The 24,343-nt window shown below is 31.7% G+C and overlaps 1 protein-coding gene across 4 annotated transcripts in view; it reads left to right on the top strand.

Moving 5' to 3' along the window:
- Positions 1–24,343, top strand: part of LOC143080130 (uncharacterized) — a 138,097-nt gene that overhangs the window by 2,066 nt on the left and 111,688 nt on the right. For all 4 annotated transcript variants that reach the window (XM_076255833.1, XM_076255831.1, XM_076255829.1 and 1 more), the window contains exons 2-29: positions 1,866–2,429; positions 2,804–2,839; positions 3,226–3,789; positions 4,137–4,163; positions 4,631–4,747; positions 5,699–5,824; positions 6,478–6,504; positions 8,936–9,053; positions 9,291–9,433; positions 9,798–9,912; positions 10,339–10,478; positions 11,237–11,359; positions 11,587–11,616; positions 11,874–11,988; positions 12,322–12,566; positions 15,070–15,184; positions 15,687–15,964; positions 16,487–16,601; positions 17,111–17,253; positions 17,804–17,918; positions 18,243–18,427; positions 18,671–18,794; positions 19,076–19,233; positions 20,223–20,337; positions 20,948–21,180; positions 22,010–22,124; positions 22,612–22,991; positions 24,014–24,128. In XM_076255833.1, the coding sequence (XP_076111948.1) occupies positions 1,866–2,429; positions 2,804–2,839; positions 3,226–3,789; positions 4,137–4,163; positions 4,631–4,747; positions 5,699–5,824; positions 6,478–6,504; positions 8,936–9,053; positions 9,291–9,433; positions 9,798–9,912; positions 10,339–10,478; positions 11,237–11,359; positions 11,587–11,616; positions 11,874–11,988; positions 12,322–12,566; positions 15,070–15,184; positions 15,687–15,964; positions 16,487–16,601; positions 17,111–17,253; positions 17,804–17,918; positions 18,243–18,427; positions 18,671–18,794; positions 19,076–19,233; positions 20,223–20,337; positions 20,948–21,180; positions 22,010–22,124; positions 22,612–22,991; positions 24,014–24,128 (4,681 nt within the window). The remainder of the gene's footprint in view (positions 1–1,865; positions 2,430–2,803; positions 2,840–3,225; positions 3,790–4,136; positions 4,164–4,630; positions 4,748–5,698; positions 5,825–6,477; positions 6,505–8,935; positions 9,054–9,290; positions 9,434–9,797; positions 9,913–10,338; positions 10,479–11,236; positions 11,360–11,586; positions 11,617–11,873; positions 11,989–12,321; positions 12,567–15,069; positions 15,185–15,686; positions 15,965–16,486; positions 16,602–17,110; positions 17,254–17,803; positions 17,919–18,242; positions 18,428–18,670; positions 18,795–19,075; positions 19,234–20,222; positions 20,338–20,947; positions 21,181–22,009; positions 22,125–22,611; positions 22,992–24,013; positions 24,129–24,343) is intronic.

The raw sequence follows: 24,343 nt of genomic DNA, 5'->3' as shown, positions 1-24,343 counted from the left end.
GCGTCTTTCTTTGTGAGATATTGTTTTTGAAAATAAACTTGAATATGGCACTTGTGCTGTCCTCTAAAAAAACTCTCTTTAAAAAAAAATTAAGATGTCCACGAATTTTTTACAAAACTCGATTGTGTAAGGTACGTGTCACTGAGAATTTGACCTTAAAATGTCATGGCCCTCTGACAGAAAGTGTTGTCAAGGTTCACAAATATAAGGAGGGTCTTATCTAACACATGCTATTCTCTCGGACTGATAACATCAAAATATGCTTACAAACGCTTGATTTGCAATACCTTATGCATAATGCGTTGTTTCCTCAAATTATATTTTTTTCTCGGCTTTTTGTATTTGAAAATGACTGTAACTATTAAAAAAATTAAATGCTTGTGTAGCAATGATAACAATAGATAAATAAGACTTTATATCAGTATTGAATATTTTAATAATTTTCCTTTTAAGTACATATCTTCAAACGTCACTCAAATAAAACTTTGTATATTTCCATGGCAAATTTATGGTGCGAGGTCTACATATTAAGATATATATATTGACATGAACTGCGCAAAATAACCCAAAGATCACTTCTACTAATTGGTTTAATTATATGTTATTACAATTTTATCATAATTTTCCTAAATAGAGAAATATCCTTCGTATCAATTCAAAACTGTTCAATGTATCATTTTGTTCTCTTTGAATTCTGACCTAAACTTCGTCCAAATTTTTGACTTTTTTGTTGAACATTTTGCTATCCGCATACCAAAAATCAAGGCAAAATAGAAACGATCGTAACCTTCATCTACAAATACCCAAGTTTGGTTGATGAAAATTCACGTCTCTTTATGTCTATTGAATTTATGTTTTCATGATCCTTGACTTTCAATTTCTTTTATTTTGGACATCGAGTGATAATTGCAATACATATTCCATATAACTTGTACCTTATAATATATTCATGATTAAAATAACAATAAAAAAGAAGATGTGGCATGATTGCCAATGAGACAGATCTCTACCAGAGATCAATTGACACAGAAGTTAACAACTATAATAGGTCAATATAAGGCCTTAGTATGAATGACAAAATGTTTCTAAAACTATGATCCCTTCTCTTTCCAAAAACGTATATGAATAGAAAGGGTTGTAGGTTTATCGTCAATGAGACAGCAACCCAACGGCACAAACCACATGTATGTCATTAATTTCTACAAGATATTACATGTAAAATGATTACAAATATTACAAGCAAAATTAATCTAGGACATCGTGTGAAGCTAATAGACTTACTCAGCAGAGATATCACCAGCATATACACTGCGCTCACAGTCCATAATGTGAATTTTCTTTTTTTTTACTTTTCAATGCGGCAAACTAAAATAAAAGTTAATTTTCAAAAGATTTTGGCCGATGCGACGAAATCACAAGCTGTTGCAATATATGCGACCAAACTACATTATAACAGTTGAAGGGAATGATTTGGATATTAAAACAGAACTCTGTTACATATTTATAAATATTATGAAGCAACAAAATCCATTCATTACTTCAACCAACTTTATTGTATTTCAAAGTGTTATTTAGCAAGACAACGTATTGTATAACATTCTTGAAAAAATACATAAAATGCCAGCAAAGCGGCAACTATAAACTGTTGATCGGGAAAATTACGACACAAGACCTTAATGACCAAAGTTATGCACTTTATTAACCAAAAAAAAGAAATATCATTTTAATAATTGTCTAAATGAAAAAAAAGGTTCTATTGTTTCTTTTGTATTTGTATAATTACATCTCAAGATACAAAATATCATTTTAGTGTGAATACAATATATTGATAGTAATAACCGACAACAATTTTACTTCTATTGCAGGATGTTCAACAAAGGCAGATGTAACGTTCGTTTTAGATTCCTCAGATACAGTCGGACAAACAAACTTTGCAAAACAATTAAACTTTGTTAAGAATACAGTGAACAATTTAGATGTAGGTAGAGACAAAGTACGCATCAGTACTGTGACGTTTAGTTCGGGTGTTCATAATCAGTTTTTCTTGAACAATTATGACACCAAGGCAAACGTGATGAATGCTGTCTCCGGGATTCAATATCTACCCGGAAGTACAGACACTTCAGATGCGTTAAAATACGTCACACAAACTTCGTTTACCCCACAACATGGAGGTAGAGGAGGTATACCACACATTATGGTATTGGTGACAGATGGGCCATCTATAACAAGGGATATAACCAAACTTCAAGCACAAACAGCCAAAGACAACAACATTGCGATCTACACTGTTGGAGTTGGTCATGGTATTGACATGGATGAACTTAAGTCAGTCTCAAGTGATCCAGACTCACGCTATCTCCTCACAGCTGACAACTACGATTCACTTGGCAGTCTTTCAGAATTACTGGCAACAAAAATGTGCAATGGTAAATTTTGCATTTATAAAATCTTTTCTTTTACGTGTCCTAGAAATTTGTTTACCTTAAATGGAACTGGAAATTGTCATTTGATAGTAAACTACAAGATGCGATGCATTGAAAGAACATTTTTCTAATAGATCAAAATACTCATATTTTAGAATAACTTGCTTCTGTGGTTTCAACATTTAACTCAATACAATTATTATTGGTGTGGAGTAGTCTAGGCCAGCCGAAAGAAGCATACATCTTACAACCATCAGTAATAAATGGTATTGTTGAAGAAAATAAATCCTATCCTGTCATTTCAATCTCTTCAAATGAACTCCCTCAGAGCGGTAGATTTCTCTCATTTTGATTCTTCTTTATACTATTCTTTTCAGAGGTTCCCGGCGCTAATGTATTGCCTCCAGCAACAGGTAAGAAGCCTTAACCATGATCATTATATTTACAACAAACTTTCGATAACTTTGTTGTTACATCCCATGATCTCATAAACGTTCTTTTTGTATTTAAGCTTTAACGATTTAAACTACAAGTAATCGGCAAAAAACTAAAACTGCAAAAAAGAATGATAGGTATTATTAATATATCAAAAGTACCAGTAAAATCCAGTTACCAGTTCTGTATGCTTGTTTATACTGTTAATAATAAAGAACAGTTCGTTAAGTGTGGACACAGATCAGTGTGGATAGTATGTTTGGATGTTTGACAGTGTCTTCTGACAAAAAGAGTTGTCGGGTTTTATATATATAATTACTTCTTCTCTTTCAAAATATTGTATGAAATTAATCCTGTTTTATAGGTTGTTTACAGAAAGCCGATTTGGTCTTCATGGTCGATTCATCTAGCACTGTAGGAAACCTCAACCTAGAAAAAACTGAAAACTTCATCAAAAACTTCGTAACAAAATTAAATGTTGGCAAAAACGCTGTTCATGTAGGACTCGAACAATACGGAAGCCGTCCATCATCTGAATTTGCTCTGCGTATGTACGACAACAGATATGATGTATTGAAGGCTATTCATGGAATGCAATTGATGGGAGGCGGTACCAACACAGGAGACGCTATTGAATTTGCCAAAACTACGATGTTTTCACCCGCAGCTGGTGCAAGATCTAACGTACCAAGAATAGCAATAATGGTGACCGACGGTGGTACTTCAGAAACCACTGCTGCCATTAATCAAGCTAATGAGGCAAGACTTGCCCATATCAGTATGATTGGAGTCGGTGTTGGTGGTTTGGTCAATATGAATGAACTAAACAGTATTGCTGATAAGCCGTCTGCTAGTCACGTGATCACAGTACGAAATTACGACGAATTAGAAAGCATCTCTAACCAACTAATGACTATGACATGCGGTGGTAAGTTTTGCAATGACTAACGCTAAGTGGACAAAATTATGGTAAAATGTTACAATGAAAGTTGCCTGTAACGATCTTTAAGTGTCCTTTTCATTTAATTTAATGTTCTTTTCTTGTTTGTTTGTTTGTTTGTTTGTGTATTTGTTCTTTTCTTGTTTGTTTGTTCTTTGCTTGTTTGTTTGTTCTTTTGTTTGTTTGTTTGTTCCTTTACATTTCGTTTTTGCTGCCTTTTTATTGGTATTCATTTGATGAATTTATTTTTTGACATCCATTGCTTAATTTCTAATCAAGATATAACTATTAATATTATTGGTATATACTCAACTGTGATTATTTATCTTTTTCAGTTCAAACAAGTATCAACTTTTTCCAGAGTAAGTATTAAAATTGAGAAATGTGTACTTCATTGCTACCATCGAATCCATATTTTATTGTGTTAACTTGTTGTACCATTGCTCATTGGCGCGCGTTTTGTTTTGAACCTTCCAATTCAAAACTGATTTTTCATCCACTCAAGTATTACTTAATTCAATTCAACTTTTCAGTGTTAAAGTTAAGTTGCCAAATCACATTATTATAACGTAAAAAAAATATTCAATACCAACTAGTGATAAAAAAAATAGAATAAGATGCTTGTCATTATATTTGAAATAATTTCTTTAAAAATACTGAGTAAAACATACTTCTGTGACGTAGACACTGTAGCAATTCATTGTTTAATTCATCCATTCTTGTTAAAGTATACACATATAGTCAAAGGAGTTGCACAGTTATGTTAAATGGATGTTTGTGAAAATAACAATAAATCTTAAATAACGATAGCCGTTTTTGATTTCTTCAGATTACACTTCATGCACTGATAAAGTCAATAACTGCCAGGAATATGGATCCAGAGTGTGCACTGACTATAAACAATGGTCAGAAGTAAACTGTCGATCCTTCTGTCAAATTTGTTCATGTAGGTTATATTATATATTACTTTTGGTCTTATTTTATTACTATTTCAACCAAAACGTGTATCCATGATTTTGGAGAAAAAAATCATGTTACAGCATGAATACCCACGCAAGCGAAATAGTTCTGTAAGTGTTGGTTAACTTTTATTTCTTTGGAATTATAATTAAGAAAAAGATTTATTCTTTAAAGAGTTTATGGCAGAATGGAATGTCGTTGTTTTTGTTTTTTTGTTTTGTTTAACTTATACGAAATAGCCGGAAGGCAAATATATGATGATCACAGTTCTTTGGTCTTTGTTTGAACATTTAAATGATTTCATAAACAAAATCTGGCAGTCTTTTCGTATGTACAATCAACAACTTTTACAGGATGGAAGATCGGACACCATGTTTTGATAAATAAACTCATCATAGATATTATGATACGTACATGGATTGAAAATTTGTATATATGTGCCAGACCCGCTTTTAGCCTAAAAAAGATTCATCAGTGACGCTCGAATAAAAAAGGTTAAAAAGGCCAAATAAAGTTCGAAATTGAAGGTGTATTGAGGACCAACAATTCCTAAAAGTTTTGACAAATACAGCTACATGTATGGTAATCTTTTCCTGAGGTAGAAAATGTTTAGGACTTCAAGCATGTAAAGAGTTGACCCAGGTTTTGACGAAAGTCCCTAAGCGTTATTACCTTAAACGTATACATATCTTAAATTGAATTTAATTTGCATATTACATGTATGTGAGGGAAACAAAGTTACAATTACTACAACTTACAAATTTCAATAAAAAGGAGTTTTAATAAAGTCTTGCATTTCAAAGAAAACGTTATGAATTTGATTGCAGAAAGTATATTATAAATTATATAATGTTTATGTTTTGTATGGTTCTTTAGGTATTGTTTTGAGACACTGTATAAATGAAGTTGGTAAAACTTTTGTTATTTTATTCTTTAGACAAATACTCTGTAACCGAGACATGTGTTGATCAACTGTCTAACTGTGCCACTTATGGAAAAAGTTCCTGTACATCGTACAAACAATGGGCTCAGGACAACTGTAAACAATATTGTGGATTCTGCAGTAAGTATTATCAGATTATAAAATCTTCATTTCTTGTAAGCAGTGTTTACTATTCAATAATCTTTTATCCAGTCGAGAAAAAAAGCTCATCATTGATGCCAGTATTAATTATAATGTTGTACCCTAGTCGTTTCGCGCACAAAGTCTATCATTTGACGCCCGAATAAAATATAAATATACCAAGCGTAATATTTTGCCCACGGAACGCAAAAGTCATGTTTCCTCTACAAAAAACCCATCTGTGATGCTGGAATAAAAAAAGAAGAGGTAGTAATGCCAATTAAAGTACGTATGAGTCTGAAGAGTATCGAACGGATTTTGTCTAATTCATCTGAGATCATCTACACCGAAATAGAAAATCCTACGTGATTTTTTTTTAATTCAAAGTTATGTAAACATCTAATTTAAGAATAAGACCTGGTTAATCATATCAACACAGAAGTGCTGACTGCTAAACTATTTCATTTTTTTTTTTATATAATTATTATTTTAACTATTAATCTCACTGTATATCAAACGTTGATAATATAGTCATTATAGTGGCAGTAGTGCCGCAAGTAAATGCCGAGTTTTGGTTTAACAAGGGGTAACTTGAATATTAAATAAATCTAGATAAACTTAATTATAAGCTAACTTTGTTCTTCATGTTTCAGCTTCTGCGGCACTAACAGGTGGATTTTGTAAGTATTTTAAAACTATTTGTACATGCTCGGATAATCATGACGTACATCAATTCATTAAATTGTAAAATTACATTTTTCAAGAATTTTGTCTTGGGATTACCTGTAAAATTAAAAGGTTTATAGAGGTAGAAAAGAATAAAAAAAATTAATGTCTGTTGTTTTTTTTTTTAAAAACCCGAACAGACATGAATGAAATGATCGGAAGATTCCATATAAATTACGGAAATTATTGGAGTCTCAGTCACTTCTTTGTGTTTTAGTATCGCCTTGGTTTAGTTGTGGATTACAAAATACAAAATTTAAATTGAATTTTAACGTGAAAAATCTAGGAATTATGAGTTCAATGGCATCAAGCAGAAGGTATTTGTTTGTTACACATATAACGACTGTAATTGGAGATAAAAATCATTGGATCTCCTGTAGTTGGTGATCGCAATACTGGTATACCAGTATTGTCCACAATACTGGTATAAAAATTTTGTACCAGTATTGTATTCCAGTATTGTACTAGTATTGTGTTTTTTTTAAATAAACACTACATATAGGTAATTAATCTTTTATCAAAGGTGTCACATATACATGCATAATGATATTAACATATGACATGACAATTTTATATGGAATGATTGTATGTTTAACTGATGATGCCATTGATGGTACACTGTGATTGTAATCAAAGAAAGTTTTAAATCTTCTGATGTTTTTTTTTCTTTTAAAAGGGAACTGTATACTGTCTCAGCATTTTAACAAACTCTTTACTTTCTTCTTAATGTTTTCTTCCAGCTCTCTTTTAGCAAGCTAAGACTCAATAGTATGTTTTAGTAAATTTTATATTGGTCACATTGATGCTGTTATAGCTTCGGTATCAACAGCATTAGTATTGTTTATTTCTTCTTCAGATGGCATTTCTGTAACCCCCACTTCCTATATTGATATTTAGGTATTCAGTCTGTTGACTTTCTCTTACGCCTACTAGATTACAAGCTTCTTTAGATAGCACCTGTGCGGCTCTCTTACTGTAGGAGTGCATGTTTAATACATGTACATGTATTAGTATTTGAGTATTTGTACCAGTAGATATATCTGCTACAAATTGTATTGCCCATGGTATTGAATCACCTGCTTTAACTACCCTTAACATTTACATGTATGTAGACAAACTAGTTGATTTGGTTATAATCAGGTTTCCCTATGAAGCAACTTTTTATGTTAAATGGATATTGATATCTTTTATTGAGACAGATTAATAAGAAAATAAAGACCAACAAATGCATATGATGTAAGTTCATGTATACATGTATTAAAATATCTGTAAAAAATATACGATGGCATACATGTAAATAAAATATAGACATGATAGAAATATGTTAAAATTACTAGCAATTATTTATACAGCTAAAAGTTGTTTGACTAATATGAGTTAATTAAAATAATCTTTAGTTTATTTGTACAAGTATAGTTATTATTTTTAACTGGATGTTAATTGATTTCACCAGAGACATATAATACAATTGTATTATATGTCTCTGATTTCACAATTATCCTCTATAATCTTTTTGAGTTCATTTAATCTCCCTTGGACCTTCAATGTCTAATTTTGATTAAAATTCACTTTTCATTATACACCTTAAAGTATAGTCAACAATACAACTACAATACTGGTATATCAGTTATGTACCAGTATTGTTGTTTCTTAAAAAAAAAAGTTACAATACTGGTACAAAATTTTTATACCAGTATTGTGGACAATACTGGTATACCAGTATTGCGATCACCAACTACAGGAGATCCAAATCATTACCTGATTAACTGAAACAATGATAAAAATGTACAGATTTACAAATTTGCGTGAATTATGTCAATTATATGATTGATACACCAGTACACATAATCAGAGACATATATAAACATATGTCTCTGACAGGATACATGCATTGATCACTGGGTTGACTTCATAATAAGTTATGTATGGTATCTTTTATGTACAGATGTACTAGCTAGTGTACGTTTCTTGTTATTTTCTAATGATTTTTTTTGTACAACTTTGTCCAAAGTACAAAGGAACACACTGCATTTTTCATTTGTCTTTTGAAGATTAATGAAGATGATATAATTGCCTTAAGCTTATAATTTTGTTTTGCTTTTAATAGATTTAGACTAAGTATAACTTTATCTAACATATGTTTTTATCTTCATATGAATCGTGAATTACATGTACATATGGTTTTATCTTCATATGAATTGTGAAAGCCTTTATATGGCTTTAATCAGTTAATAATGTGTAAGTACAAAAAGATATATTATATTAAAGGAGGGATGACTGAAATTTTCGAGATGATGAGATTTGGGCTTTAGATTTTTTTCCACTTTTGGATAGTGGTAAGGTGTATCAACGACAGTTTCTTTAAATATTTTAATTTTATTACAGACAATCGATGCGCTTACAAAGGAAAATCATACAGCCCGGGACAGAAATGGTATGATGGCTGTGATTATGAATGTGTCTGTCAAGATGGAGCCACTGGACGTTACCAATGTTATAATAGGTTTGTTTTTTATGATTGTCTATAACAAGAGTTGCGTAGCAGCTTATTTAAAAGTGTGCACCATATAATAGTCTTTTCTTATAGTTTATTTCTTAAATTCCATTTTTAAGGGTGCAAATCATTGAAAAGTTTAATGAATGTCACAGTTACATGACAAAATTATGTCTATGAGTTGATAGTCCAAATACTTTCAGTCAATCAGAAGATGTGTTACATCCAAAATTAAATTATTTACAGGTGCCCTGTATACTACAACCTACCATCAATGTGTACTCTTGTCAGGAAACCAGGAGAATGTTGTTTACAACCTGTCTGTAACTTTAAACCAGCCATTCAGAAGTTTGAATCATCAGGGAAAGGACAAAATCAATTTGGAATTGGTAGGTGCAATATACAAGATAATGACATTCATGGGTATTTTTTTTAGTTTCAGGTTAGTCCTGTAGGATGCAATTCAAATGTGCTAATATTGGTTTGTATTTGACCTTATTCAGCTTTTCTAACTTATGGCACTATCTAAGAGCACCTTGCAAACCGAAACCATAAACTGCTTTGTACTAATAAGACATTTCATTAAAAAGAACTGTAAATGTTTGAACAAAAATGACTTTTTCAAAACCTTAAATTTGAAAATGCCTATAAAAAGTGATGTTTTCATCAGAAATGTCTAACTTGATACTAAACAGCCATGTTAACCTTGCAACAATCAAAGAATAGTTTTTAACCTCCCTTGATACTTTTCAGATGTTTGTGTATACAAGGGAAAACAATATTACCAAGACCAAAGTTGGACTGACGGATGTGACTACCAGTGTACATGTACTGCTGCCAAAACAGGTCTCTACCAGTGCGAACAATTGTAAGTCTTAAAAATTTAGGAATTGCAGATACTTTTACATATTAAATGGGTATATTGTTTCAAGGCCAGGCTTGCTTTTTTACAAACCTTGTACAATTACATGTATTTATGACCAGATGAAACCATAACAAACTACAAAAATACCAATGTATAACATTTAACGGATTTGCATTACCTGCAATCTATTTTCTTTGTAAAATTATATAAAAGGGTGAAAACAATTTCATGGATAAAGCTGTAGATATTTGTTGATAAGTTTTCTAAAAAATAAGCATAAAAATTGAATTCTCATGACAACATAATTTCCTAATCATTGGCCAAGATATAATATAATTAAACGAAATACTACAACATCTTTTAAACAGGACATTTAAATGTGTATTTATACAATGTATACATCAAGTGAAAATTTCTTTTTATTTGCAGATGTCCATCCTTTTCTGTTCTCCCCCAGATCTGTCATTTAGAACAGACACCAGGACAATGTTGTAAGAAACCAATCTGTGAATTTACCCAACAAGCTGGTACCTTCACTGGTAATGGAATGATCAGTGGAAGTGGAGTCAGTAAGTCTAAAATTATTACCTTTGAATCATCTTAATATGATATATATATCCTTTTATAGCTGACTATGTGCTATGGGTTTTACTCATTGTTGAAGGTTGTATGGTGATTTTTAGTTGTTAATTTCTGTGTCATTTGCATTGGTCTCTTGTGGAGAGTTGTTTCATTAGTAATCATACCACATATTCTTATTTATATATGGAATATTGAAAAAAGAGATTTTTTTAAAAGATCAAATTGATTTCACTGAAACTGGTAGACTGGCATGTGAACTTAAAATTAAAGACTTTTGAATAGAAAAAGATTTACAACCTCAACAGTGTTATAACCCAAACCATTGAACAATAAACAAGTCAAAAACTCCACCAATTGTCTTCAAAATAAGTTGTGATATTGTAATGAATGACTTGCTTAATTGTAATATACATTTAGGTTCTCAGACTCAAACAATTTGTTTTTAGACACAAGAATGACAGAAAGTAAGAGGAAAACAATGAATTAGTGGAAGACTTCTTTTAATCTTATAAGGGATAGATGAAAGGCAAATTATTATTGATGTGACTCTAATAAGTATACTAGAACTTCTTTCCTAATGTTTAACATTTTGATTTATTATTTCCAAAAACAAATTTTATTACAAAACATGCTTTTATGGCCTTTTGATGGTAAAGGTTAAATAAGTATTGCTATGAATTTTGCAATGTAATTTGCAGCATGCTAATTTGTACATACACATGTGAGTTTTCCTTTTTTTATCTAGACCTTCAGGCCCCATTTTCTGGACCTTGTCTTGACCTGGTAACCTGTTCTAACTATGGTAGTGATGTGTGTACAACATACAAGGACTGGGCCATGAAAAACTGCAAAAACACCTGCAACTTCTGTAAGTAAATTGTAGTCTACTTTTGAAATTTTATTTCTGTGGATCCAATATTTGAGGTTGGAGATTAACACACTTTCATACACTTGCAGGCAATACTCTGATTTAAACAAATTTAGATTTCAAGTTGAATTCACCAGTTGAAAGACAGTAGATTTACACTAGTAAAATTGATTGTTTAGCACTTTAGTATTACACATCAAATGATAAATGATTTGTTTATGTTTTAGGTCCAAGCTCCCAAGTTTCAGGACCAAATGGTAAGTAAATATAGGCTACTTATTCAGTATAACATGGTCATCACACTGGAAATAAAAGTATCATTATGAATATCATATAATATTCAATCATTGACTGTTTTTTTGTTTTATCAATGAAATATCTATGATATCTCAGTAACATAATGAAAAATAAACAAAAACTGACTGCTAATTACAAGTTGAGTGCAATGTATGTAAGCTCTGTTTTTCCCCCAATTTTCATAGCCTCTTTATTTTGTAATTTCTTGATATTATAGATCGTTGTGTATATGACGGAAAATCATACAAACAGGGAGAAGTCTGGTCACCAAAATGTGACGAGAGATGTTCCTGTGAAAATGCCAAATATGGTTATTATAGATGTGTCAACACGTAAGTAAAATCTTATACATGTATCAATATTATTGAATGTTTATAGAATTGATTGGCATTTTTTATACTACCTCAGAATTAGCTTATTGGTATTATACTTAAAATTGAGAATGGAAATAAGGGATGTGTCAGACAAACAACAATCTGTATTTTTCTTGTTTTTGATTTCTTACAAGTAAAATTTACCATCTAAGGTTTTTTTTTCAAACTTTAAATTTAATTATACATTGTAATATAAGCAAATTTATTGAGAAAAAAGCTGGTTTGACAGTAGTATTCTAAACAAAAAAAGACCACAATGCATCAGTGTTTTAAGTAAAATGTTTATTTCAGATGTCCATCCTATACTAACTTACCCTCAGGATGTAACCTGAACAGAAGAAATGGTGAATGTTGTCTCAAAGTACAGTGTACCAATGGAGTGTTCTTACAATCTGCCACTAGCAGCTACTCTCTAGGTGGAGGAGGAGGAATTCAAATCATCAGTCAGAATGGAAATGTCTTTCCCATACCTACACTGGCTGGGGGGTATGTCCAAGGAGGAGGATCTGGTACAGGGATGCTCCCACCAACTATAGGTTTGGACATTTTTAGCTCACCTGTCCCGAAGGGACAAGTGAGCTTATGCCATCACTTGGCGTCCGTCGTCTGTCGTCTGTCGTCGTCGTAAACTATTTCAAGAATCTTCTCCTCTGAAACTACTGGGCCAAATACTTTCAAACTTTAACTGAATGTTCCTTAGGGTATCTAATTTATAAATTGTATCCGAAGTTTTGATCTATCAACAAACATGGTCGCCATTGCTAAAAATAGAACATAGGGGTCAAATGCAGTTTTTGGCTTATAACTGAAAAACCAAAGCATTTAGAGCAAATCTGACAGGGATAATATTGTTTATCAGGTCAAGATCTATCTGCCCTGAAATTTTCAGATGAATCAGACAACCCATTGTTGGGTTGCTGCCCCTGAATTGGTAATTTTAAGGAAATTTTGCTGTTTTTGGTTATTATCTTGAATATTATTATAGATAGAGATAAACTGTAAACAGGAATAATGTTCAGCAAAGTAAGATTTACAAATAAGTCAACATGACGGAAATGGTCAGTTGACCCCTTTAGGAGTTATTGCCCTTTATAGTCAATTTTTAACCATTTTTCGTAAATCTTAGTAATCTTTTACAAAAATCTTCTCCTCTGAAACTACTGGGCCAAATACTTCCAAACTTTAACTGAATGTTCCTTAGGGTATCTAGTTTGTAAATTGTATCCGAAGTTATGATCTATCAACAAACATGGTCGCCATTGCTAAAAATAGAACATAGGGGTCAAATGCAGTTTTTGGCTTATAACTCAAAAACCAAAGCATTTAGAGCAAATCTGACATTGGATAATATTGTTTATCAGGTCAAGATCTATCTGCCCTGAAATTTTCAGATGAATCAGACAACCTGTTGTTGGGTTACTGCCCCTGAATTGGTAATTTTAAAGAAATTTTGCTGTTTTTGGTTATTATCTTGAATATTATTATAGATAGAGATAAACTGTAAACAGCAATAATGTTCAGCAAAGTAAGATTTACAAATAAGTCAACATGACGGAAATGGTCAGTTGACCCCTTTAGGAGTTATTGCCCTTTATAGTCAATTTTTAACCATTTTTCGTAAATCTTAGTAATCTTTTACAAAAATCTTCTCCTCTGAAACTACTGGGCCAAATACTTCCAAACTTTAACTGAATGTTCCTTAGGGTATCTAGTTTGTAAATTGTATCCGAAGTTATGATCTATCAACAAACATGGTCGCCATTGCTAAAAATAGAACATAGGGGTCAAATGCAGTTTTTGGCTTATAACTCAAAAACCAAAGCATTTAGAGCAAATCTGACATTGGGTAATATTGTTTATCAGGTCAAGATCTATTTGCCCTGAAATTTTCAGATGAATCAGACAACCTGTTGTTGGGTTGCTGCCCCTGAATTGATAATTTTAAGGAAATTTTGCTGTTTTTGTTTATTATCTTGAATATAATTATAGATAGAAATAAACTGTAAACAGCAATAATGTTCAGCAAAGTAAGATCTTCAATTAAGTCAATTTGACCAAAATTGTCAATTGACCCCTTAAGGAGTTATTGCCCTTTAAAGACTTTTTTCACAATTTGTTCATCATGTTGACTTACTTTAAAAAATCTTCTCCTTTGAAACTGCTGTATCAATTTCAGCCAAACTTAGGCTAAATGAGTTTCAGAGTATCTAGTATAAATTTTATATTTTATTTCCTTGTATGTCAAGAAACATAGCTCCTATGGCTAAAATAGAACATAGGAGAAAATGATTATTTTTTTTGGCTTTTGAAGAAAATAGGACGATCCAAAAAACATTTAAATAAATTGAAAAGCCAAAATAATCATTGATGAGAGATTTAACCAAAAGAATTAAGGTGAGCGATTCAGGCTCTTGAGAGCCTTTTGTTTATATTTATAGAGTTTTTAGAAATAGTCTGAAAAGACCCTGGTAAATTTTTTCTTTGAATAGAGTCAACATATTTTGTAAAGTAGTCTGAATTGTAAAATAAAAAAAAATGAAACAAATTTTCTGTAAAAAAAAAGTATTTAGATATCACATATGAAAACTACTTAAATGATAATTTTTAGAAATAATCTGAAAGGACCCTGGTAAATTTTTTCTTTGAATAGAGTTAACATATTTTGTAAAGTAGTCTGATTTGTAAAATAAACAAAATTGAAACAAAATTCTCTTTATAAAAAAGCATTTAGATATCACATATGCAAATTACTAAAATGATCCAGCCCATGGACAGAATCACTAATTTGTATTGGGTTACATTTTAAAAGTTTTTTTGTTCTTATTTCTTATTTATCTGTACACATGTATCATGTTTTAGCTTTTGGTTCATATTTATCTTGTTTATATTAAACTTGATTTCAATTTTGATACAGGTAGGTCTTTTAACTTCTATAATAATTTCAAAAGGTGTCATTAGATAAAAGAACCATAACAATAGTGGTAAAGATAGATAAATACCACAGTGATAGGTTTTCTAAATATTGAAAATGTTTTGCAGATGGATGTCTTTATAATGGTCAAGTTTACTCACAAAATCAGGCTTGGATGGACGGATGTGCCAAATACTGTGTTTGTGTTGATGCTACTAAAGGTCAAATGTCATGCAGAGCAAGGTAAGGGTTCATTGAAATGACCTTTACATGTATTAACATGTCTAACATGGAGTATAACAGGATTAGAAATCAAACAAACTAAAAAATCATCAGTTATTTGTATACTGTACTATGTTTTTTCTTTGCCTTTGCAGCAAATACACTGTTTTTAAAAATATCAATGAATCTTTGATGTCAACATACAGTCTTGAACAATAGCAAATGTGTTAGAGCTTATCAGAACATTTGTGAATAAATTTAACAGAGATTATCAAATGTCAAAGATCTGATAGTAATACAATGTACAACCTAGTGCCTTTGTGATGTAAAATTTACAGTGGCGGATCCAGAAATTTTCATAAGTGGGGGCCCACTGACTGCATAAGAGGGGGCCCGCTCCCGTCACGCTTCAGTGATTCCCTATATAAGCCAAAATTTTTCCTCAAAAGGGGGCCCCCTAAATCCGCCACTGCTTTAGTTTGTTTATTTGTTTGATTTTTATTGAAGTTATTGGTATTTTCAGATGTCCAAAATATACAAACATGTCACCAACATGTGTCATGAGCACTGATACTAACGACCCATGCTGCTCAGCTCCAAAATGTACCTTTGATGCAAATTTGGGAAGAGTACCTCAACCACTTCCAGCATTTGGTCAGTCTGCACTCTCTTACTCAGTAGTCTCCCCTAACACAGGAGCAAGTCAACACAATGGTTATGGAAAGACAATCATCCCTCTGTTTAACACAGCTTTCACACCAGCACCCCCAACTGTTGATCCTGGGAAAATGTCAGCCGGAGGTTGGTATAGTAAAACATCTTTGGTAAAATCCTGTGGATTCATTAATATTTGTGGGATAACAACTTTTTGGGGTTATCTTGGGTAAACATGAACCACAAATTTAAATGTTGAAGAAGTATACCATTTTTATTGGCATTTATGCAGCTTATGAAAATAACATGTAAATTTTTATAATTTTTTTCTCTCTAAAACTACTGGCCCAAGATCATAATTAAAGATAGAGATGATTATAAATAGCAAGAATGTTCAGTAAAGCAAGATCTACAAACATGTCACAATCACAAAAAACATAATTTTGTCATGAATTATATTCTCGTTTATAATGTGTCCTTCGTTTAATAATGCACATAGACCAAACTGAGTGACACAGGCTCTTTAGAGCTCCTTGTTTCAATAATAAAACATCACAAAATTTTCTGATTTATAACAGCATTCAGCAATTTGCTTCCCGGAAAACTTTTGAAATTCACAAACATTTTTGTTTACTTTAGAAATGTATTGTTTATTTTATTGCATTATAGGATACTGTGACTATGGAGGAAAACGATACAACGTTGGACAGAAATGGGACGTAGGATGTCACTATAATTGTATTTGTGATGATGGAACAGCAGGTCATTACACATGTGTAGAAAAGTATGTACACTATCTTTCTTATATATAAATATAAATATGTGTATAAATAAAGGAGACATGGGGTAAACATCAATGAAACAACATCCCAACACTATAAAAAAACAAGATTTCAATAAATGTGCAGTTTGAACTTTAACTAGATATTTTATCAAATTATTCCGTTTTGGTTAATGTTTTTTTGTTTTGTTTTTTTGCACAAAGTAGGATTTCTAACATGTGTAAGACCAAGTTTACATAATAGTTTGTAATTATTTGTTAATTAGTTATTCAATATCAACAAAAAAAAATGTTTTTGAAGATTTGCTATACACCAGTATACTATTCAAATTTCTGGGGAGACTATTAATGAATGTATGTCTATTTTTTCCCCAATTCATAATTACATACTTTAAGACAATCCTAGACCTGTCTGTATTACATATTAAGTTATAGTACTGTAAACTGATTTAAGAAGTTTCATAGCATTTATTTATATACAAATGATAATATTGAATTATGGACTTTTTTAGGTGTGTTCACTACTCCAATCTACCACAAGGTTGTTTCCTTATTCAAGATGCAGCTAATCCATGTTGTAAGGTTCCAAGATGCTCTGTACCTCCACAATACGAAATTGTCACAGGAGTAAGAACTACACCATCAGCAAGAACTGGTAAACACAATTTTATAAGAATTTATTTTTATTCATCAAATATGTATGCAGTCAAAAATGACCAATAAGCTGTGTTCAAAATAACAATCCCATGTCTACCCATTTACATTTATTTTAATGGAATAACCTGTAGTTAATTTGATGGTTAAAAAGCTTTTTTTTTAAAAACTAATTCACCTGAGCTATTGTCTGGATACAGTCTCTAAACAGAAGCTAACTAGCAATAATTATACATAAATAAGACTATGTGATATGAGTGCCAATGAGACAACTCTCCATCCAAGTCACAATGCATAAAAATTTGTGGAATAAAGGTCAAAGTACTGTTTTCAACACAGAGCCCTGGCTCACACTGAACAGCAAGCTATAAAGGCCCAATAATGACTAGTGTTATACATTCAAACATGAAAACCAATGGTCTAATCTATATAAAAAACAAAAGAAACATTTATGAACCACACCAACAAAAGACAATCTTTTAACATAAGACTCCTGACTGACTTACTGTAGATAGTGCTTTTTTAACATTAATGAAACAATTCTTTTATAGGAGTATGTACATACAAAGAGCAATACTACCAACAAGGACAAACTTGGTATGATGGCTGTAGTTACAGATGTACCTGTGAAGACGCTGAGAAAGGCATTTACAGATGTCTCAGTCGGTAGGTTTACTTTCCTATTGGCACATACAATGAATCGACTTCATATTTTCATGGCCGATCTAGACTTTACTATACTGATTGTGTGTTTCAAATTTTTGCATTTTTGCTATTTTGTTTGAAGAAAATTTTGAATAAATGCCATTTGTTAGATACAAACTTATGAACAAAATTATAAGTATATCATGACATTTTTTTCATTACTGCATTGGAGATTTACCCAGTCTTGGATTATATTATTGTTTTAAATTATATGTTTGATCTGAATGACTTTTGTGGAATTGTCAATGAAACTACTGTTGATTTTTAATTACTATTATATTCCAGTTGCCCTGAATATCCACTGAGTCATGGTTCTGAATGTACACTGGTATCTGATCCACGTGACCCTACATGTTGTCAGATGAGAGTATGTGGAATTAAAAATGGAACATCTGGAAACAATTCACCAAATCCAACTCCAGCTAGAGTTCCACCAGCAGTATACCATGGAATAGAAACAAATTTCCAAGGTAAATATTGGAATTTTGTTACAAAAAAAAGTTTGTAAAATTTTTATTGTTGCTTCTGATAGATATTTGCAATCATTTTAGTTTTCCTTAATCCATAAAAATTGGCACCCATGAAAATAAATGAACCTTAAGTATACAGTTTTTGAATCAGGGCAATTATTATGAGGTTTATTTGAAAAGTTTCTTTGCAGTTTTTGGGTCAATGGTTTATACCTCAGTTGTCATATATTGTTTTCATTGCAGGAAAGAGTGGTGTATGTATTTACAAAGGTCAGGCATATAAACAAGGAGATATCTGGCAAGATGGTTGTGATTATACATGTACATGTGATGATGAAATAAAGGGAGCTTACTCTTGTACAGACAGGTATTGACACTTCTGAAAAAAAACATTTGATTTTTGTATTAGATGCAACCATTGCAACTGTGGTGGATGGGGAATTTAAAAAAAAATACTTTAAGAGATGAAGTGTTTGCCTAAAGAATTTAAAATAAAATAAGAATTTACTGTTTTGTGCCAGAAAGAAAATAGACTTAAGGAACATCTGGAAATAGAAACAAGTTTCTTCAACTAACAGGTTTCCTGAAAAAAGGTGGTTAAATATGAATATTTTTTTTTTTTAATATTCAATTCTTTTAAATTTCTAGATGCCCAGTATACATTAATCTGCAACCTGGTTGTGAGATGGTGAGAGACTTTAGTAATCCATGTTGTAAGAAGCCACAATGTACAGTGACAGGACCACCACCTACTCGTATCTACCATAATGTACCAAATCTACCAGTAACATTGAAACCAGAGCTACGTAAGTACTGACTTGGAATGGTCTCAATCTAATCAGACATTTATAGGATACTAGCATTGAACAATGGACTGCTTCTTAGAGACTATTCTTTCCACAAAGAAATCCAAAATATAGATGAAATCGTAACTGTTTTTTGTGTTCACAAGTTTGCATTTGGTGATAAATGCTTATACTTGGTTCACAACTTAAGCCTGTATTTATCAAATCCCCTAAAAATAGTATCCACTAAAAATAACAAAGTAAAAGTAATGATTTAGCTTACACAAAAAATGACTTAGAAGTAAATACAAAAATGACTGTAAAGATTTCCACAGTGTATGACTTCATACAATTTTTATTTATTGTATAAGAAAGGGATACATACTTTATTTTATTGTATAGCAATATAATATTTTTTCCACAGAAAGTAACTAAAAGTTAGAGTGCAATAAATCTTCAAAATTCATGACGTCATTAACGACAAAATCTTAGTTTAAACCAATTTTTACTTTTAAATATTATATGGTATACAGTAAAAGGGTTATTGCATGAATATTGGGGAATATTGTCCCTCGTAGAACATATATTGCACTCGCAAGCTGGTGCAATATAAAATTCTACTCGGGACAATATTCCCCAATATTCATGCAATAACCCTATATTATTGCATAGCAATATGCTATTTCCCACAGAAAGTAACCAAAAGTTAGCGTGCAATAAATCTTCAAAATTCATGACGTCATCAACGACAAAATCTTAGTTTAAACCAATTTTTACTTTCAAATATTATATTGCTATACAATAAATGGGTTGTTGCATGAATGTTGGGAAATATTGTCCCTCGTAGAACATATATTGCACTCGCAAGCTCGTACAATATAAAATATTTCTCGGGACAATATTCCCCAATATTCATGCAATAACCCTATAGTATTGCAGTTCCTAGTATTACTTGATAAGTTTATGTAAAATATTGCAATTCTACATTTGTTTCTTTTTTTTTCTTACAGATTTTTGTGTATACAAGGGAGTACGCTACTTACAAGGCCAGGAATGGGAAGATGGATGTAGTTTCAAGTGTCGATGTGACGACTCAAGCAGAGGAATATACACTTGTAATCAGAGGTATGTTGACATAACTATTGCATTTAAATTAAATGTCAAAGTGTATTTGCTAATACACCAAAAAAATCAAGAAAAATAATTCAGGAGGTTTATGCTGCTGAAAATTCAAATAAATACATTTTCGTAAATGACATTTTTATCAAAAGCTATTGTATAATGCATCCTTATTATGAAAATGTTAAGATAGGTCCATGTGCATGATTGTAAGATACAAACATTTGAATGAGATATATTGTCTCAAGCAATTTTTTTAAAACACATACACATTGCTAAGAACCAAAACTAGCAGACATCGTCAGACAGAGTTCGAATTTTGGCAGTGAGTCACTTGAATTATGCCCATTTTTAACTTGGAATATTTTGTACAACCTGTAGCATAAAAATAGCTCTGTGACCCATATAATTTCCAATTGTAACTTAAAAATGAAGATGTGTTGAAGCTTTTAGGTTGTGTTGAATAATGTTTGCTTTTAAATTTGCAAATTTCAAAAGGATATCTAAAAGTACAATGTTTTATACCATTAGTCAAACTTTTTTTCAAAATCTTTCTTCATTGTTTTATGTCCTATATTTAGAAAAGAAATAATTGTTTTGGTTGTTATTTCATCAGATGTGCCTCAATTGATCAAAATCTTCAAGCTGGTTGCACTTTGAGGACAGATCCTAGAGATGCCTGTTGTCTGGCACAGTTCTGTGTACAAACTACTCCAGTCCCTCAACCAGGAGTATCCTATGAACCAACACCAGTACCAACACTGAAACCAAACACGTTTACAGGAAAGGTCTATCTACCAACACCTTCACCAATACCAGGACAACCAACACCAACTCCCGCTCAATTAGGTAATGTCCATTTTTGTTTGTAACATTGTCTTATTTAGTCTTCAGTATTCTTAGAGCTATTCCATTAAATTTTATGTGGGAGGGTAAGATTTGAAGTTAGATTATTGAATGTTGGTCATGGGTCTTTTTTCAGTATGCATCTATTATCATTATACACAATTATCTGAAAAATGGTTCTTGGTTAGGGATATTTTGAAAGTCCTTTCCTACTCTCCAACTCTCAGAAATTGTATACCCTGTTTTAGACCGATAAAATAGATGCTGTTCTAGACCCAGGTTCTAGACTGTATCTTAAAAAGTTAAATAAGCGATCCTGTTCTAGACAAACACTTTGTTTTAAAAAAAGGCCCTGTTTTCACCAGCAGGGCATGAAAAAGCGACCCTGTTCTAACCAGGAGGGCATGAAAAAGCGACCCTGTTTTGAGGCACACTCATGCCACTAAAAATATAAGAAGAAACCCCCCCTTAGGTCTCCAACATACATTTTAATGGAATGCCCCTTCCAAGACTCCTACTTTTGTCTATAAGTAAAATGAGATGAGGGTTATATAAATTCAATGAGACAGCAAACTATCCACACAAAAACTTAAAAAATATCTACAGATTGATTTATAAACTTACAAGATAAACATTTTTCTGTACAAGGTATTAAACTTTTAATCACCTTGAGTTGGGAAAATTAGGAAAACGAATTTGCTTGTTGAGGTTCTATTTTTGAGGGGTTTGTGTGAAATTATTGTACTTTATGAAAGTAAACACTTCAGTTTCAGTTAAGCACTATCACAGAGAAATATTATGTACACATGATTAATATTTATTGCTGTTGTAGGTGTCTGCATATACAAAGGTCGTCAATATTCACAAGGTCAAACATTTGAAGATGGCTGTGACTTTGATTGTGTTTGTTTCAATGCAAATGAAGGAAAATACAGATGTTCTCCAAAGTAAGATTTTAGCAATATTTTTTTTTTCTTAATGAGGTTAAAGAATATGAGTGATCTATAATAGTTTCCATTTTGTTTGCATTTTGTCAAAGATAGTCAAATGCCTATAACCCTTGGTGAATATGAATATAACATACTCTCACTATGGTATAAACTTTAAGGCTAATGTGGCATTAGTATACAGCAATCAATAAGAACATTAATTTGTTACTTATAAACATAAAAGTTTCAACAAAATTTGAAATATTAATTAAGAACTGTCCTTAAGAAATCAATTCTTATTGTAAAGAAAATGCCTTAGATAACAGCTCAATTAATATAATTCAAAATACAATTTTTGAGGATGGCATTTTTTTTTCAATAAAGAGGAAATGTTGAAAATTTCGATAATTTTGAAAATATTGAGATTGCAATTACAGTTTCAAAAGTCTATGGATTATTAATTATAGTGTAATCTCATTGATACATAAAACATTTTTTCTTGTAGATGCCCAGTCTACACAGATATCCCTAACACCTGCAGACTGGTCAAGAATCCAAGAAAACCATGTTGCCAAATACCTGAATGTTATAACTTACCCACCCAAAACCCAACCGGTCAACCAACACCAAGCCCACTCCCATACACTGGTCAACCAACACCAAGTCCAACTCCATACACTGGTCAACCAACACAAGGTCCAACACCATACCATGGCCAACCAACACCAAGTCCAACACCATATCATGGTCCACCAACACCAAGTCCAAAACCATACACTGGTCAGCCAACACAACCTCCACATATAACACCACAACATATTCCACAGAGGACAGTTCAACCAACACAAAGACCAACTCCACAACCACAACCAACACAGCCAATAAGTAAGTAGACCTTCTTACTTTTTCAGGCTTTGTGATACATGTCACATTTAAAGGTCACACACACATTTAGCCAATATACGTATATTGTCTTGAAATATGAAATTAATTTGTATGAGGCTAAGAAATGGGAGGAAATGCGAGGTTCTACTGAGCATTTCCCCGTTTCGTGGCGAGTACAAATAAATTTCATACGTATATTGGATTTATACTGAAATCGATAAAAAGAAAAAAAACATTAAAAAAAATATGTAACAATTTTTTTGTTAAAAAGCGTGTTTTGAATTTCCCTCTTGTGGTACCATTTTGGGGTATTTCCCTGTAAGCGTAGTAACTCTTAAAGTCCAGGCGGTAAGACATTGACATTTTTAAGGAATTAGAAGGAGAAAATGAACTTAATAATAACATTTAATACATGGTATGTAAATTACCAATTTGAAGACATGTAACAAGTTTAAACTTATTGTTACTACACGTTGTCATGATTGTGACATGTCATGGTTGTGACATGACATTGTTGACGAAATACAGTAGTTCCAGTAAGTAGGCAGGGCTTATAGGTTAGTTGAGGTCATTGACGTATAAAGCTAACGTTTATACGTATAGCTTTATTTGTATAGTAAAATTGCTGATTGCAGCAAATGTGCTTTTGTCATTTTACTGTAAAAGTAAAAAATATATTGCGAGGTTTTTGTTAATGTGAATATTGTGACTGGGTGAGTATCACAACTCACATTCTGATAGACATATGCATGTACCTGAATGCATTTTCATGAACTTGCAATAATCAATCTCACTTTTTTCACCTTTCTTAAAAATCGCAATGATAAATAATTTCTGAATTTTAAATTAACTATTGCAATTGTTTAACAGATAAGCAAATTTATGGTTAGTGGATTATGTGGTGACAAGATCGCGTATTTGAATTTCAGTGCCTTTTAGACTTGTACTACATTAGAATATATTTTTGTACTTGTATGTATTTACAAAGGCTACATTGCAATATTTGAATGTTATTTTTCTAGATGTATGTGTTTATAAGGGTATTGCCTACTCCCAGGGACAACAGTGGTACGATGGATGTGATTACTCTTGTGTCTGTGAAGATGGCATTACTGGAGTATACAGATGTAACAATAGGTTAGTATAAAGTTCAGAATGATTGTCGCTTATGTTGTAGGATGAATTGTTAGTTCTGAAATTGAAGGTATAATTGTAATGCTGATTCTTGAAATCAATGAATTGATAATTCCTGATATTGTCGGTTTACTTGTAAGTTCTAAAATTGTAAGAGTAGCAATTAATTCTATAATTGTTTGCATAAATAAAATTGAGAATGGAAATGGGGAATGTGT

This window comes from Mytilus galloprovincialis, chromosome 6 (assembly GCF_965363235.1).
Source record: "Mytilus galloprovincialis chromosome 6, xbMytGall1.hap1.1, whole genome shotgun sequence".
Classification (NCBI taxonomy): domain Eukaryota; kingdom Metazoa; phylum Mollusca; class Bivalvia; order Mytilida; family Mytilidae; genus Mytilus; species Mytilus galloprovincialis.
This window is presented reverse-complemented; position numbering and strand designations above follow the sequence as displayed.